At 51.4% G+C, this 15523-nt stretch overlaps 1 protein-coding gene across 2 annotated transcripts in view; it reads right to left on the reverse strand.

Moving 5' to 3' along the window:
• TNFRSF1B (TNF receptor superfamily member 1B) overlaps window positions 1-15523 on the reverse strand; it is a 35626-nt gene that overhangs the window by 5296 nt on the left and 14807 nt on the right. Inside the window, exons 2-9 of one of the 2 annotated variants that reach the window (XM_084787700.1) lie at window positions 13298-13400; window positions 11491-11619; window positions 9684-9836; window positions 9216-9309; window positions 8669-8904; window positions 7701-7778; window positions 7278-7309; window positions 3549-3756 (exon numbers count right to left, since the gene is read on the reverse strand). In XM_084787700.1, the coding sequence (XP_084643826.1) occupies window positions 3549-3756; window positions 7278-7309; window positions 7701-7778; window positions 8669-8904; window positions 9216-9309; window positions 9684-9836; window positions 11491-11619; window positions 13298-13400 (1033 nt within the window). Of the gene's footprint in view, window positions 1-3548; window positions 3757-7274; window positions 7310-7700; window positions 7779-8668; window positions 8905-9215; window positions 9310-9683; window positions 9837-11490; window positions 11620-13297; window positions 13401-15523 lie in introns of both variants that reach the window. The other variant, XM_084787699.1, reaches the window with a different exon arrangement.

The raw sequence follows: 15523 nt of genomic DNA on the forward strand, positions 1-15523 counted from the left end.
TGTGCCCTAACAGAGAACATAGGATGGTTACAGATGATTGGCCGTGGCCAATCCTGTAAAGAATGTTACCCCACAACCGCTGAAAGGACAAGTGATAAATAGGTCAAAACCAGCCCAGGTGCATCTTGATTTCGGTGAGGATGGTGACTTGGGTTGGCATTTTAAAGCTCCAGGGCAGGAGGCACACAGTTCAGGGGGGAAAGGCTTGCCTCCCACACATGAGGAGTTTGATCCCTGCCACCAGGATATGGAGAAGCATATGCCACTGACAGAACGGAAGTCAGGCACAGTGCACCCATCATCCATCCTGTCTGGCCCCTGTGGGCATCTAACTTCCTGAAGTTGGTGATTAGTAGATGCCAGACTATCAGGGGGGTAAACATAAAGGGCTTGCCACATGACAGTTACCCCCAAATGTCACTTGGATGTCAGTTGCTGCTACATCTGCAGAACCTGCCACTGGGGTCAGCCAGCATCAATGGCAGCTGGCTATTCAGCCTGGCTCCTGACTCCAGGAAATTGGACCTCAAGGAAGCCTGGGTTAGGACCGAGCCAGCCACTCTGCTCAGCGCAGCCTCAGCTATACCAGGCAGAGGGAGAGCTGAAATCAAGGGACCACAAAGAAATTTCTACCCTGGGCCTCCACGGCATCCAAATGTCAAAGTCACCATGGCTTTTGCATGTCATGAACAAGACATTGTGGGGGTGGGTAGGGGCACAGTTCTAGGGTTGACAGGCTCCCACAGTAGAGAGGAAGGTGTCTATGGGAGGGAGGGAGGGAGGATGGGAGAGGGAGGGGGGAGCAAAGCAATGGGGAGACAGGGTACAGAACATCTGGGAGAAGAAAAGGAAGGGGTAGAAATCAGAGGAGAAAGGGGATAGACATCTTCAGAGGCCAAGGAAGAAGCCACACTGGGCCACCATGGGAAAAAGAAAGCCAAGAAAGATGACAAGGCCTGACAAGTCACCACGCACTGGTGAGGCTGGGGGGTCCTGATGTTGAAAACAAAGAAGCACACACGGGGGCTCCTGTGGGCAGCAGGTGGCAAGGATGCTGTAGGAAGAGAAGGCTGCATGGGCACAAGCAAGTAAGGGGAGCAACAGAATGTGGGGGAGGGCAGTGTGGCTGCAGCTGTCAATCCCCTGTGGTGGTGGTGGGGGGGGCACAGTGTGGCCGCAGCTGTCAATCCCCTGTCAAGTGCCCAATGCCACAGTCTCTCATTACCAGATAAGGAAATGGCAGTTCATGGGATTTAGGGACCTGCTTGGATTCTCATAGGCCCAGGACAGTTAGTTGACTGCTCTGGGTGAATGACCAAGTTCATGTTTACTTCCTATTGCCCCACTGGCCAGTGCTGCTGGGGGAGAGGGACAAAGGCCAGTAGACCTGACCTTTCCACTACAAGCCAAATGGAGTCCCAGGGTTCTAGGGAAGCCCACCAGGGACTCTAGTGTGGACAGTGGAGATGCCAGTCGTGGAGTCTCTGTCATAGGTCATATCTATATCTAGGATAAGATGCAGACTGAGTAAATGCAAGGAGTCCGAACATCCTGCCTCTGGCTCAAAGTGACCCTCAGTGGGCTACATTGAGTAGAAGAACCCCACAGGAACGGGGCTGGAGAGACGACCAGCAGTTAAGAGCTCTTGTCGTTTTTTCCGAGAAGTTGGGTTAGATTCCCAGCACCCGCATGGCAGTTCCCAACCGTCTGTAACTCCAGCACTAGGGGATCTGACATCCTCTTCATGCACGCAGTAAAACACCTACGCACGTAATTTGTTTTTGTTTTGTTTTGTTTTGTTTGAGACAAGGTTTCTCTGTGTAGCCTTGGCTGTCCTAGACTCACTTTGTACACCAGGCTGGCCTTGAATTCACAGCGATCTGCCTGCCTCTGCCTCCCCAGTGCTGAGATTAAAGGCATGCGCCATGTTTTTGTGTTTCACGACAGGGTTTCCCTGTGTAGCCCTGGCTGTCCTGGAACTCACTTTGTACACCAGGCTGGTCTCAAACTCACAGAGATCTGCCTGCCTCTGCTCACCCCCACCCCATCCCCGAGTGCTGGGATTAAAGGCCTGCACCACCACTGCCCAGCTCACATAACTTTCTTTCTTTCTTTCTTTTTTTTTTTTTTTTGAGACAGGTTTTCTCTGTGTAGCCTTGGCTGTCATGGAATCACTTTGTAGACCAGGCTGGCCTCGAACTCACAATGATTCGCCTGCCTCTGCCTCCTGAGTGCTGGGATTAAAGGCGTGCGCCACCACGTCTGGCATAACTTTCTTTTCTTTTCCTCTTCCTCTTCCTCCTCCTCCTCCTCCTTCTTTTTGAGACAGGGTTTCTCTGTGTAGCCTTGGCTGTCCTGGACTCTCTTTGTGGACCAGGCTGGCCTTGAACTTATAGAAATCCACCTGCCTCTGCCTCCCGAGTGCTGGGATTAAAGGCGTGCGCCACCACTGCCCGGCATCTTTCTTTCTTTCTTAAAGAACTCTGGAGGAACTTTTTTATTCATCTCCCAGTCCTAGGACTCTGAAGCCCACAGGCCAGAGCTGACTCCTGGTGCTTAGGGATACTATCTGTATGCTCCTAACAGGATGATTAACCTTTCTCGGCCTCAGTTTCCTCAGCTGGAAAATGGGATGGTAATGGTAACCATTGGCAGGCAGGTTTGGTTCAGGCAAAGCACCCAGGACAGTGACTGGTACATCACAGCTCTCCAGGAAGCTTTAGCTTATAAAACTAGACAGGCCAAGCAGGGTCTTTAATCCCAGCACTTGGGAGGCAGAGGCAGATGGATCTCCGGAGTTCATCCAGGTCTATAAAGTGAGTTCCAGGGTAGCCAGGGCTACACAGAGAAACTCTGTCTCCAAAAATGAAAAACAACACCAACAAATCTAGCCAGACTAGTGCCGGGCCCAGGGATATAGGCAGGACGTGGCTTTTGGGATCACACAGGCTGGTGAAGGGCAGAAGACAGACAATCCTGTGGAAGGGAGGCATGACCTTGGGGATCCTGGGAAGAAGAGCCAAGCCAGTGGGGATAACAGCCTGGAGGTAGGCGGATGGGGGGTTAAGGAATAACTTTCACCTGATATGAGAGGGTTGAAAGGCAAAGTGGGGGTGTTTAGCAGAAGAGTGAGCCAGTGCGAGGATCAACGTAGGGCAGGCAGCCGAGGCCGGCTCCCCAGGGCCTCTCCAGGACACTAGCAGAGTTTAGGTAAGGGACGCACAGGCTACATTACTTACAGAGGCCAGGCTCAAGATTTTGCAGCTTGGCATTGGTGGGAACAAGATACACGTTCCAAAGAAGCTGAGCTTAACACTGTGAGCCTGGACCTTGTTCAGAACTGGTGGAATACACCAGAACCACATACATCTATCAGGCATCTCGGTTGCCAGGTGCGCTAAAGGCATTTTCCTCTTGGGTTAGTTTCAACCATTAGGTGGAGGCCCGCCTATCTGCGCTGAGCAGGAGAGAGAGAGAGAGAGACAGAGAGACACACAGAGAGAGAAAGAGAGAGAGACGGAGGGGGGGGGCTGGTTCCTGCCTCTTACCTGAACTCCTGGAACCTGCACAGGCTCCCTGAGACCCTCGGGCCTCCTCCGTGGCTGTTGCTTGGGGATGGCCCCTAAGGGGCACCCTCTTGTCCCCAGTGCTGCCTGAGCTCTCCAGGGAGCTGCTGCTAGAACTGGGTGCTGTGGTCAACAGGTGCTGTTGCTCAAGGCCTATTGCACCCCGGGATTGCTCGTCAGGCAGGTGAGGCTGGAAAGGAGACGGAAAATATTAATTAATTTGCTCTTCTTGTCTCCCCTGTCACCCACACTCCGCAGCTTACACATTTCTGCCCGTGCTACACATTTCCACACATGGGGCACTAAAAGTTGATTTCTGAGTCCAGACCATCTGAGTCTAAGGTTCATAACTCACTGGCTCTGTGACCTTGAAAAAATTACCTAACCTCTCTGGGCCTCCATGTTCCCATGAATAAATAATTATTCATGTCCTTGGGTTGTTGGGAAAATTAAGCAGCTCAGGATTTCAAGGATAGTTGTGGGGTGAGCCCCACACAGGGCACTATTTATAAGAACGTGGCAGAGGTCAGGCAGTGCACGCCTTTAGTCCCAGCACTCAAGAGGCAGAGGCAGATGGTTCTCTATGAGCTCCAATCCAGTCTGGTCTGCAGAGCGAGTTCCAGGACAGCCAAGATTACACACAGAAAGTCTGTCTTGGAAAACAACAACAAAACAAAATACACACACACACACACAAAAGAACTTGGCAGGGGTGCCTCCACAGAGGCTGGTACGGCCTGCCAGCCAGTAATGCTTTTCATGGTTTTTAAATGGTTCTATGTTTCAGTTGGGCAGGGTGGTGCATGCCTTTAATCTCAGCACTCAGGAGGCGGAGGCAGGTGGATCGCTGTGGGAGTTCGAGGCCAGCTTGGTCTACAAAATGAGTCCAAGAAAGCCAAGGCTAACACAGAGAAGCCCTGTCTCGAAAAAACCAAAACCAAAACCAAACAAACAAAAGACCAAAGCAAGCAAACAAACAAAGATAGTAACATTCCCTTTTTTTTTTAAAATTGTGTATGCATTTGTGTCTTAGTGTGGGTAGGCACACACGTGTACAGATGTCTTTGGAGGGCAGAGAGGGGCATCAGAGCCCTGGACCTAGAGTTACAAGTGGTTGTGAGCCACCCAATGTGGGTGCCGGGAACTGAACTCGTGTTTTCTGCGAGGGCAGAAGGGACTGAAGGCTGTGGGGACAGAGGCCCAGGTTCAGCCCCCAGCACCACTTAGGCAGGGTGTGGTGGTACATGTCTGTAATCCCAGCACTCGGGAAGTTGAGGCAGGGGGGATCAGAACTCAAAGCCATCCTCAGTTAGTGTTCAGCTACAATACGCTACATGAGCCCCTGTCTAAAATAACAAAATTCCCCCCAATCTAAAGGTCAAGTTTTAGTGTCCCCATAAAGAGACAACTGAGCCACCATCGTTGTTTAATGGCAAAGGATGGCCTTCCTTGACCCACTGGCAGGTCTGAGCAGCTGTCCCGGAGGCTAGACTTGGTCCTCAAAGCTTTACTGCTTTTATTCTTAGCTCCTTCTGTTCAACAAATCAGATCAGTTCACGGAGCCCTTTCCTCGGGACCACTCTCAGGGGTCCCCCATTGCATGGTTCACCCAGAAGATGGTCTGCAGTTTCCCACAGAACAATAAGGCTAAAACTGTGTGTGTTGTGGGTACCTGGTCCCAAATACTGTGCCTGAGTCACATCTGCCTCAGCTCTCCAAGACTCAGTATAGGCTAGCGCCATCGAGGCTCTGCAGATGTGAAAACTGAATTTCTTGTCCAAGGTCATGGTTATGATACAGTGCAGTCGAGCTAAAAGTGGCCATGCCTTTTCTGGGAGTCTAGGGCTCAGCTCTAGAGCCTTAAGACAAAAAAAAAAAAAAATCCCTATTCACAGCAACCCAAACTGAGAACACCTAAACATACCACTTCAAGGTCACTGTCTGTCCACACAAGCCAGAAAAGTGGCCAAGCTAGGGAAACTCAATACCAGGTGTGGTCTGAGCTGAAGCCATAGTCTAACTAGCCTTGCTATGGCTGGTGCTTTCTAACATCACTGAAACCTCCATCTGGGCGGGGAGGGCTGCCCACTGTTGCCATGGCTTCTTAGATGCCATGTGTCCTGTGGCCTTGAGTCCTTGTTTCCTACCCAATCCACAGCTTCTGACTCTGGACTGAGAGGATCTTATACAAGCCATTTTCATGAGGCCACAAAAGCCCACAGAAGGTGAAGCCTGTGCTCAGAATTACAGAGCTGGCTGATGGCCACAGCTAGAGACCCTGGGCCAGGGTGTAGAAGCATGCACGTGGCATCCTCTTGGCTCCTCTGGAGTCCTGCCAGCCAAGGACCCCAGTCTGGAAGGGATGGAAGGCATTCTGAATTCACAGTCTGACCTCGGCCCCAGCCTTACCCGCCAGAGACCTGCAGAAGCACTCATAAATGTCACACCTCATCGGCCACAGAAAAGGAGCTTCTCTGCCTGGGCGTCCCCCCCCCCTACTTGTGGCTAGAGCAAAGCAGAACAGAGTCCCCCAAAGGTCACAGCTAGCTCCCTCCCCCAAAGCCACAAGCTGCAGCGTTTCAAGTCCAGACACCATCACAGCCATATGTCTCTGGCTGGGACCCCACTGAGTAAGCACCAAAGACCTCAGCTTGCCTGGTGCCTCCTTAAGTTCCCCCTGGTCCTGCTGTACGGAGCTGGGACTGGCAGAGACATGGCTGGCTCCTGTAGGCCTCCAAACTAAGGGTGTCTATATGTGTAGGGCCATGTGGGCATGCCTGAGAGTGGCTAGGTAGTGAGATACTTTCCTAAGTTTGAGCTTCAGGCCACGCCCATTAGCTATACCACCTCAGGATAATTACTTGAGAGTGTCTGGGCCATGTGTCCCTAGACTATAAAGCTGGGGGGGGGGGACAAGGGGGGCAGAGGGGGGCAACAACCACCCAGCCTGTGTCACAGCCAGCCCTGCAAGAGTCTGTAAGACCTCAGACAGGTCTGGCGTGAGTTCAGGACCCAACAATTGTCGATGACTAAACGTGAGGCCCTGCGCATGACTGGGGGAGGTGTGGATGAATTCACATGCTGTTTTTCCAAATAACCCTGCTTTTCCCAGCCCTCAGAGTAGGAGCTGAGTCATCACTGGTTCTGCCTGACAACCTCGCTCTAGCACACAAGGACACCAACCACTGGGCTCCCAAGTAGGGCCCTGAGGCGGGCAGCTGACAGGGCACAGGGCTGGGAAAAGAGTGGCATCTAGGCTCTCCAACTCCTGGCAACCAACCTTGGAAAGCAGGCCCTGTTGGGAGAGGCCGGGCTCAGACACCTTTGGATGTGTCTACCAAACCTGCCTGCTCGGAGGACTCGAGCACCAGGCCACACCACAACTTTCCGAGAGGGACCATAGCTGTTAAGCCTTGATTCCTCATCTGTATGAGGAGCCAGGGTTCCTTACTCATGGAGACCAGTGAGGAGTCAGACATAGCAGAGAGAAAGAAGAGTTGGCTTGCTTCTTCCCAACTGGAATGTAGCTAGAAATGCACTGGCTCCGACGGAGCATTTAAACTCCTGATCCTCTGCCTGTCCCAACTCTTGGGATTACAGGCATGCGTCATCACATTCTTCGATGACAGATAAGGAACTGGAGGAGGAGGAAGAGGAAGAGGAAGAGGAAGAGGAAGAGGAAGAGGAGGACAACACAGGGACGCTCACCACCTGGGCTTCTCTTTGTAGGCAGGAGGGCTTCTCTACAAAGAAGAAAGAGGGGACAAGTCAGGAACTGGGTTCCCCTCAGCCCAGCTCCTGCCTCAACCACACTCCACCCACCGAGACCCAGCCCAGCTCACAGAATCCCAGAAAGTCCAGACTTCCTGTATAGGAACCCTGAACTTCAATGCCCTGGGGATAGCCTTGTCACTACCTTCCTGTGGCCACTTAGAGGATGTACCTTCTGCCCCAGGCTCTAAAGCTCCTAGAGAGCAAGAGGCTACAGTCTCCCGACCCATTTGAGTCTATGATTGTGTCGTGCCCTGTACTAGAACCACAATCCGAGGCACTCAGAAATGTGGCGGGGTGGGGGATGGGGGTGGGGTGGGGGGCAGGGGGGACACCTAGAAACATGGAGGGAGCAGAACTTACTTTTCTTCTGCACCAGGATGAAGCAGTTCACCAGCCCCAGCAGCAGCAGACCCAGAGCTGTCAACCCCACGATCAGACCTAGGAAGAAAGCAGGGTACTCAGAAACAAAGGTGCGTGCTGGGGGGGCTGAGGCTGCGGCTGAGAGCAAACAAATACAGCCTGAGGTTCTCAAACTCAGCGAGGAACCAAAGATGAACATCTGTGAACCACACGTAGCCAGAGCGCCACAGTCTAAGGGCCTCAGGCTTGGTGCCGTCCCAATCCCAGAGGGAAGCCAGACACCGCCAGTCCACAGTCTTGCGAGCCAAATGGGTTCATTAGAACCAGCAGCTAGAACCTGTGCTCCCAATCTTCCCACCCAGGACCTATGACAACATCAGGTCATTGGAGACTCCACACCTGCATCTGCTCTGAAGGACAGAGACCAGGTTCCAAGGTTCGCTTACAGGGAACCTTCGAGAAGCTAGAGAAGAGGAGGGAAGGAGGGAAGGAAAGTGCCTCCTTTTATATTTCATTTTTGTTGTGTTTTTTTGGAGGGGGTTGTTTTTGTTTGTTTGTTTGTTTGTTTGTTTTTTGAGACAAGCTGTGTAATAGCCATGGCTGTCCTGGACTCCCTTTGTAGACCAGGCTGGCCTCGAACTCACAACAATCCACCTGCCTCTGCCTCCCGAGTGCTGGGATTAAAGGCGTGCACCACCACGCCCTGACCTCTCATTTTATTTTTGTTGGGGATTTAACCCCCAAGCTAGTCAAACACTCTACCACTGGGGTTACATCCTCAGCTCCCATTAGAAGTATTTTTGTTTTGAGTCAAGCAGGGTCTGCCTAAGTTATTCAGATTGACCTTGAATTCACCCCACAGCCAAGGTTGGCCTTGAACTTGCAATTCTCCTGTCTCGGCCTCCCCCTAGTATCTCAGACTCTACACTTCCAAGCTTGGCTGGGTCACTCTTGAGACTGAAACTTACCAATCGGTATAGAGATGTCACCCTCGGGCCTCTGTACACTGTTGAAGGTTGAGTCCACAGAGACCAAGAAGGTGTCTGAAGTGTGGCTGGGCCCTGGCTTTGGCTCCAGGATCTGGGGTCTTGTGGGCTCTGGCTGAGATGCATAGACTGTCCTTGGGACGGTGCTTGAAGTTGGCGACTCCGGTGCACAGACAGCATCCATGCTTGCATTTCCGGGAATGGCCAGGATGCTACAGCTGAGGGAGGAAGAGTATGGCCAGGAGGCCACAGAGGACAGTGAGCTTATTTCAGGGAGCCAGGCCAGAGGACAAGGGTCCCAACAGCCAAGCAATGAGTATAAGCCACACCCTCTAGCACTAGCCCCCTCACGCACCCCAGCACTTCCGCCCGGTGTCACTCCATCCAGCCTTGCCTCCATGTCAGGCTCCTGCTCACGTCATCCACTGTCTGTCTGTCCCAGAACCCAGCCCCAGAGATAATGAATGACAAGTTGTCCTACGCCCTGGGCCTTCCTTGCTCCTTCAGAACCCAGGAAGTCAGCACTCACGTGCGGTGGGGCCTGCACACATCTGTGGATGATACGGTATCAGAGAAGGTCCCTGGGGCACAGGCGCTGCACATCACATCCCCGTTTGCAGATCCTTAAAGAGAACATCGAAGGCTTGTCAACGACCTGAACATGTCACACAGCCTGGTGGGGAGTAGCTTAGCAGTGAGGAGGCCACAGGGGAGGCCTGTTTGTAATTCTCTCCCTTAACATACATACATGTAAACGTGTACCCACATCTATACACATGCACATGCAATAAACACACATACACATGCGTATACACACAGGTTCATACATGTACATGGTCCTGCTCTCCAGAGCTTTCCTACCAACCAGGGATGGCGGTAGATATATACACACAGAGGCATGTGGCAGCCACTAGGAAGGTTCCTAGGTGAGGCTGAGAGCTCGATGCCTGTGACACCTCAGGAATATTCATGTGGCAAAGAAAAAGGGGGTCCTTACTTGAACGGGTCACTCCGAAGCCGGGGCCACACTTGCTTAGCTTCATGCACAGTCGACAGCTGCCAGAACTTGTTTCCAAGGCGCAGTACCTGTCGGCTTTGCAGGCACACACTCGGTTCTGTTGTTTTGTGCAGGTATAAATCTCTACCTGGTCTAAGGAAGGAAGGACAGCTGGGGTCATTTCTACCTCCACTCACCTGCTCTGCCCTCCCTGCCAGAGCTGGGAGACCCCTCAGCATGAACCCAAAGGACCCTGGCCACGTTGTCCCTCATCCCGTTGTCTGTGCACCCAACTCTACCACAGCGTGAATATGCACATCTGCTCTCCTAGGCTCTACATCCTCAACTCTCACCTCCCCACCACCCACCTCAGACACCAGATGAAGATTTGGTGAGATCTAGTAGGAATATGTCATCTGGAAGAGGCCAGGCAAGGTGGCACGCTCTTGTAATCCCAACATTGGGGAAGCTAAGGCAGAGGATGGTTATAAGTTTAATGTTAGCCTGGGCCTCATAGAAAGTTCTAGGCCAACCTGGGCAACTTAGCAGAAATTAATCTCAAAATAACAAACAAAACAAACAAATAGCTGATAGGTCATGGCCCATACTTCTAATCCCATCACTTAGGAGGCACAGGCAGGTAGATCTCTGTGAGTTCAAAGCCAGCCTGGTCTACAGAGCGAGTTCAGTTCCAGTACAGCCAAGACTACACAGAGAAACCCTATCTCATAAAAACCAAAACACCGCTGGGCATGGTGGCGCACGCCTTTAATCCCAGCACTCGGGAGGCAGAGGCAGGCGGATCGCTGTGAGTTCGAGGCCAGTCTGGTCTACAAAGCGAGTCCAGGACAGCCAAGGCTACACAGAGAAACCTTGTCTCAAAACCCCCCAAAAAAAAACAAAACCAAAACACCAAAACCAAACAAATAATAATAATAATAATAATAATAATAATAATAATAATAATAATAATAATAATAATTTAAAAAATAAACAAAAAACCTGAACTGAAAACTGTGTCCGGGAATACAGGCCTGTAATCTCTGCTACTCAGGAAGCAGAGGCAGGCAGTTCATAAGTTCAAAGCCAGCCTGAGCCATCTAGCAAGATTCTGTCTTAAAGGTAAAGAAAGGGCTCTGGAGCCGGGCACAGTGGCACACACCTGTAATCCCAACACTCAGGGAGGCAGAGGTAAGTTGATCTCTGTGAGTTCAAGGCCAGCCTGATCTACAAAGTGAGCCCAGGACAGCCAACGCTACACAGAGAAACCCTGTCTCAAAAAACAAAAAAGGTGAAGGGCTCCGGAAGGATGTAGCTAACCTACAAGGCCCTATGTTCAACTCCCAAAATTGCAAATAAAATTGAATTTAGGGGCTAGAAAGATGGCTCCCCAATTAAGCTGTTCTTGCAGAAGACCTTGGTTTCAGTTCTTAGCACCTACAGGGTGTCTAACAAAGGTCTGTATATAACTCGTTTCAGATCTGATGCTCCGTTTTAGCCTTTATGAACACTACATGCCAGCAAAAATACCCATACACATACAATAAAAATAAATAAATCTAAAAAGTAAGTAAACATTTTTTTTTATTAAAAAAGGTCTGGGGTCTGATGTGGCTCTGTTAAAAAGTGTTTGTTTCACTGGCATGAAGGCCCAGGTGTCAGCCACATAAATACATATGTGTATGTTCCCTGACACTCACACCTGGAAGACGAAAACAACTGGCCCAGAGTCTAGCCATCTGCCTTACGAGGCTGGAGGGCTAGAGACCAGGGAAGATGTTGAGACCATCTGGCTCAGGCCACTCACCGGCGCCACAGGGAGAACTACAGCTCAGGCACGTGGAAAGCTGGTTCCAGAGCTGGGTGTACGTGCTCTCCTCACAGTCGGCACACACGGTGTCCGACGTTTCGTTGCAGAGGTGCTTCACGTGCTGACCTGAGAAAGCAAGGAGCAGAGGTCTCAACAGAAGACCTCGGACCCCGGGGCTCTGAACCGTCACCAGGAAAGCCCCCTCAATGAACTGGGTCTCAAGCAAATGACACAAAGTAAATAAAATCTGAGTTCTTCGTGGTGACCCTGCTCGTCCCATTTAATCAAATGTGTATTATTATCATGATGGTGGTGGTGATGGTAGTGGAGGTGGTGGTGGTGGTGGTGGTGGAGGTGGAGGTGGTAGTGGTGGAGGTGGTGGTGGTGGTGGTGGTGTGTGTGTGTGTGTGTGTGTGTGTGTGTGTGTGTGTGTGTAATCTGTTCTCTCCTTCCACCATTGGTTCAAGGCATCAAATTCAGGTCATCAGGCTTTCTCAACAAGTGCCTTTACACACTAAGCCATCCCACTAGCCCTCATCTCTTGGCCTTTGTCTCCCAGCACACTCTCTTCTTTTACGCTGGGCCACACTCACCAGCCTCAAGGTTCCTTGAGCTCACTGAACAGGCTCCTTCGGGGCCTTCTGTTTGGGAGCTTTCCTCTTACTTCCTGGCCTGCTGTCTCCTGTATATTTGTGTGGCTTGTTCCCGCCCCTGTTCCAGGCCTCAGAGAGGCCTTCCTGGACCACCCAACCGTATCTGGAGCACACATCCTTGTCTGTCACCATCAGCTCTGTGTAGCCTTCTCTCTGTCACAGCACCTCCTGGCAGACCACATCACACATTTCTGAGGTCATTTGTCTGTCCTCCATCAGAAAGCAGAGTTGGGCTGGAGAGATGGCTCAGCAGTGAAGAGTACTGACTGCTAGTCCAGAGAACAGGGGTCGATTCTCAGCACCCACACAGTGACAACATCTGCACTGCCAGTTCCAAGGCTCTAATGCCCTCTTCTGACATCTAAGGGCACTTTTATGAATGTGGTGCACAGACATACACGCAAGAAAGACACCCATACATGTAAAATAAAAATAAATCTTACTATTAAAAAAAAACAACAACAACAAAGAGCCACACATGGTGGTGCACATCTTTAATCCCAGCACTCAGGAGGCAGAGGCAGGCAGATTTCTGTGAGTTCGAGGCCAGCCTGGTCTACAAAGGGAGAGTCCAGGACAGGTAGGGCTCAGGAATGCCTGCCCAGACTGAGCACACAGGAGTTGTATTATACTACTCAAGTGTATGCACACACTCAACATTGGGGCCCAGCTACTCAGTCCTCCCCACCAGGGTCAGGGCTCGGGCTCGGGCTCGGGCTCACCGGCTATGACATAGATATATATTAGATATATATTCACTCACTCAATAACTATGTGTACAGGATATCTATATGGGCCAGTCATGTGCTGGGAATTTCCCAGGGACCAACCTACAGGCTCTACTCTAGAGGAGCACACAGTGGGGCTACGAGAAGAACCAGGCCACCATTGCAGTGTGAGGCAGGCTTCCTGGCCAAGAGGACAGGGTCTAAGATGTAGGTGGGTAGGTATTTTAACTAAGAGAAGGCAGTGAGATGTGTGCTGAGTGGAGGGGACAGCATGTCCAGAAGCCCAGGGCAACATGAATCATGGGCCCTACAATGCACGTCCCTAGAAGCAGCCCAGTGAGAATTTAGAGCCCTCATCCCCTGGACCAGCAACCCTTCCCATGGCACCACCTCCCAAAACCCCAGCAGCTGCCGCTCGCTCACCACGTGGACACTTAGCACAGCACATGTGAACCTTTCTGTTATAGTATTCTTCTGGGCTCCGGCAGTTGTTGCCATGTTCTGGCATGTAGGGCGTCAAGGTAATCTGGAAGGGAGCAAGTGAGGCAGCCATTAGCACAGTGACTCTGAGCTCCAGCTCACCTGGGTTCTTGCATTGGAAGAGGAGGAGGACAGCTTGAGAAAGTAGAGTCCTGGTTCTTTCCTTCTTGGCCCGCCCCCCCCCCTCTTCAGCATGGCACACTTGTGCCAGCAGGTGGAGGTGCTGGGCCAGGGAGTGGGTTCCTTTAGGCCTTCCTTCCTGCTGGGTGAGTCCCAGGAAAGTTCTGAGAAGATGTAGTTTTTGAAGCCAGTGGCTTTGATCACAGGGACAAGGTCCTCCACACAAAGCTGCTCACTCTAGGACACCTGCCCATCTGTCTTTCTGTTCTTCTGGCTGAGGTCGGTCTCCTCCCAGAAGTAACCCCTGACTCCCCTGGGACATGTGTAGGCTCTTCCTCCTCTGGGCTCTCTCTGAACATAGATATGGCCTATTCTGATGTTCATGTCACTGTTCTGAAATGGTACTGTGTGCCTTCTTACTCACATCCATGCATACGCACACAGGTGTACGTACACATGTTCACAGGCTGACACCTATGACACAGAGGGCGTAGACAGTGGCCTTGTTACCTCTAGACCAAAGCTTTTGACACAGGCCATGGCAGAGCTGCCTCAGGGAGTTAACACCAGGTAGAAACAAACCTGTGTACATCCTCACACCAGTGCTGCAGTCCTATGGGCTTGGAAAGTTTGGACTAGCGGGGACTCTCGGCCTCACTCAGAATCCCACTGCCAGGAGAATGGCCTCAGCATTGGCTGATAAGTCTCCAACTAAGGGGCAACACCTTGGCTGGCCTCAAACCAGGCCCAATGCCCATACATCTTGGCTGGCTGGCAACCATGTGGCCAATACTGCCACATCCTGCCACCCCATCCTCTTGCCTGAGAGCCTTCTCCCGTCACAAGAAGCCATGCCCCAGGCTCTGCTTCCAGAAGTTAGACCTGAGATGGGGGCATTGTTGCAGTCAGTTCTCCATCAACCAGCCAAGGTGGGCTTTGACCATTGTATAAAAAGAAAACATAGGAACGCAGAGGACAGGTCACCCATCTAAGGTCCCAGAGCCAGCAATACAAATTTGAGGCCAGATTCTGTCTGCCTCTCTTGTCCATGTTTTCAATGGTTGTGTCAAGTACCTCCATGGAGAAGACCAGGAAGCAAGGAGTGATGGGAGTGGGGGAGGGGTTCAAGAGCTGGACCAGTTGTTAAGAGCACCCAGCACCCATAAGGTGGCTTACAACTAACATCCTTCTGCATACACTTGGGCACACCCATATTTACTTTAATATTTTAAAATTAGTAGTTATGAAAGACAGACCCAGACAGCTGGAGAGGAGAGAACAAGAAAACACTACCCACACAGCACAGAACCAGCAGTGAGAAGCACTTGCAGACCCTCGCTCAGCCCTGCAAGTAGCCTTGGGGAAACGTGCAGCAGAGGCAGCAACTGTCACCACTGTGCCTGCCCCGGTATCCTGGCGACCTGCCTAAGCTCCAGCCTTCCTTCTAAAAGATGGGATGGCGATCTGAGCCTTTGGGGACAAGCATGAATTAGCCACTTCTGCAAGAATGTGACCTCATGAGCAAACACGGGAGTGGGTCTACAAGAGCAAAGAGGGTGCACACACACACACCCAGTGTCCCTGAAGTTCCTGCTGACGTCACCTGGAAACGACCAGGAGTGGATCTAGGTTAGAGTTGAGGGCTGGTTCCTCAGCTGTTTATTGTACCAACAGCTGCCATCTTGTGTTCCATAGGAGCTCAATGAATGTTTATTTTGGTTTTTGATTTTTGAGACAGAGTTTCTCTGTTATCTTGGCCATCCTGGGTTCGCTTTGTAGACCAGGCTGGCCTCGAACTCACAGAGATCTGCCTGCCACTGCCTCCCGAGTGCTGGGATTAAGGGCGTGCGCCACCACCGCCCGGCCTCAATGAACGTTTATTAAACCAGTAACCCTGACAAGTCCTCTCTGACGCCTCAGATAAAGATAGAGAGGCACGGTTTAGTTTTCTCATTCTACCACTTATCAGCTGTATGATTGATCATAAGCAAGTAGTCGCCACCTCCTGACTCAACTCCATGGAAGCAAGAGAGAGACACACACAAAATA

This window comes from Acomys minous, assembly GCF_964271855.1.
Source record: "Acomys minous genome assembly, chromosome: 6".
Taxonomy (NCBI): domain Eukaryota; kingdom Metazoa; phylum Chordata; class Mammalia; order Rodentia; family Muridae; genus Acomys; species Acomys minous.